This window comes from Papilio polytes, unplaced genomic scaffold, assembly GCF_000836215.1.
Source record: "Papilio polytes unplaced genomic scaffold, Ppol_1.0 DF823923.1, whole genome shotgun sequence".
Lineage (NCBI taxonomy): Eukaryota > Metazoa > Arthropoda > Insecta > Lepidoptera > Papilionidae > Papilio > Papilio polytes.
In genome coordinates, this window is record NW_013525281.1 from 7372410 (window position 1) to 7374039 (window position 1630).

At 40.9% G+C, this 1630-nt stretch overlaps 1 protein-coding gene across 1 annotated transcript in view; it reads right to left on the bottom strand.

Moving 5' to 3' along the window:
- Positions 1–1170: 1170 nt before the first annotated feature.
- The window catches only part of LOC106102154 (inhibitor of nuclear factor kappa-B kinase subunit epsilon), a 4366-nt gene continuing 3906 nt past the window's right edge, over positions 1171–1630 (bottom strand). The window contains exon 4 of the mRNA XM_013281565.1: positions 1171–1363. Within this exon, the coding sequence (XP_013137019.1) occupies positions 1171–1363 (193 nt within the window). The remainder of the gene's footprint in view (positions 1364–1630) is intronic.

Consider the following 1630-nt stretch of genomic DNA (forward strand, 5'->3'; position numbering starts at 1 on the left):
GTCGAATTGAATACCTCCTTCTTTTGGGAAGTCGGTCAAAAAAGGCGGTAATGTTGAATGAAAATAATCAATTTTTCGTGATCACCTAATGAAGTAATAAATGAAAAAAAAAATAGAAATTTATCTACACAAACTCAACCTAATTAACATGGGAGCGCGGCAGAGCCCCGCCGAGGGCCAGCGGGCCGTGGCGCGCACCACACCACGGCCAAACACTATTTTCTCGAAGCGCTTCTGGGCACTTTTGACTACCCTGTAACTTAGTTGTGGATTAAGATAGAAGGTTGTGAATACAACACTGGAATTCATAATGTTGCCAAAATATCTTTTAGTTATATGTACCTAGTAGTTTACGAACTATAGCTAGTTATATTCTTTACTTAACACAAACGCATGTTTAATTGTAATTTTATTGAATTAGGTGGAACTGAAATAGTTATATCGTCATAGTTAACACTTGTTAAAACTAACCATTTCGTTGAAATACACGAAAAGTTCCTTTGACGTTAAATAAGTCTAGAATCGGACCAGTGCTCGTGTTATAAAAAGTTATGCTTAAAAATATATATTCTATAAAAGTCGTACATAGTCTCAGAGGAAATATGGCGCAATCGTGCGCTAGCTGAGTTACCGCCGTTTCAAAGAAAACATTCTAAAAGCGCAATTAACATCGATGTGAGATCAATGTTATGTTATAACGTATGTATTAACTCATACAAGTACATTCAAGCGAAAATAAGAGACATTTAAAACATGAATTTGTCTACGGCGGTCGTAGAATTCGTCCACAGCGCGGCGGCCGCGAGTCGACACTCCCACAAATATCCTTCATGCTCGTACTAAGAAATAAATCGAATACAAATATTCAAACTACAACAGTAGGTACTACATGTATGACATTATCTATTAAAAAAAGACAAATGTTTCAATACTTTAATTTTAATCGATGTATTTTCACACATTTACATTCATTATCTAACTTAAGTATTACACAAATGTTCATCTATACAAATAACACAATATTAGGTCGATCGGAAGGTATTGGACGGGACAGAAGAAGCACCGTCTGTCTCAGTTTGTGACGAGGTACCAGTAGGGGGAGGAGGGGGAGGAGGAGCGCCACCGCGTGGACATTACATACTAATGGATACCATCGCGCACAAGTGGTATTTAAGTTACACTGCAAGAAGATTTCGTTGCTTTGATTGTCGCGGCGCTGCTGGCGGGGGCGGGGGCGGGGTCCGAGCTTTCGCCTTCGTCTTCGTTGTTGACGGACCCCCTTGAAACCATTTTACATTCGCAGCCCACATTCTTGGTGTTAGTTTGTATTGGTTTGCGGAGCTCTAAGAGGTCATCGCTGTCACTAAAATTATGTACACACAAGGCACTGTTATTACATTTATTATGATCAACAAACTCCTCGTATTCACATTTCATATATCTAAGTAGCGATGTATGCTCGACATCGGTATCGTTGGCGATATTATTGACATAGACGGGATAACATCGCGGGGGCGCGTGTTCATGCACTATGTGGAAGTCTGTATGCGGGCGAAGTGCCGTTTTTAACTGTATTAGTGATGCAGTTCCATCGCCAGTGGTGTGGTGGGGGCGCTGGGGGCGCTGGGGG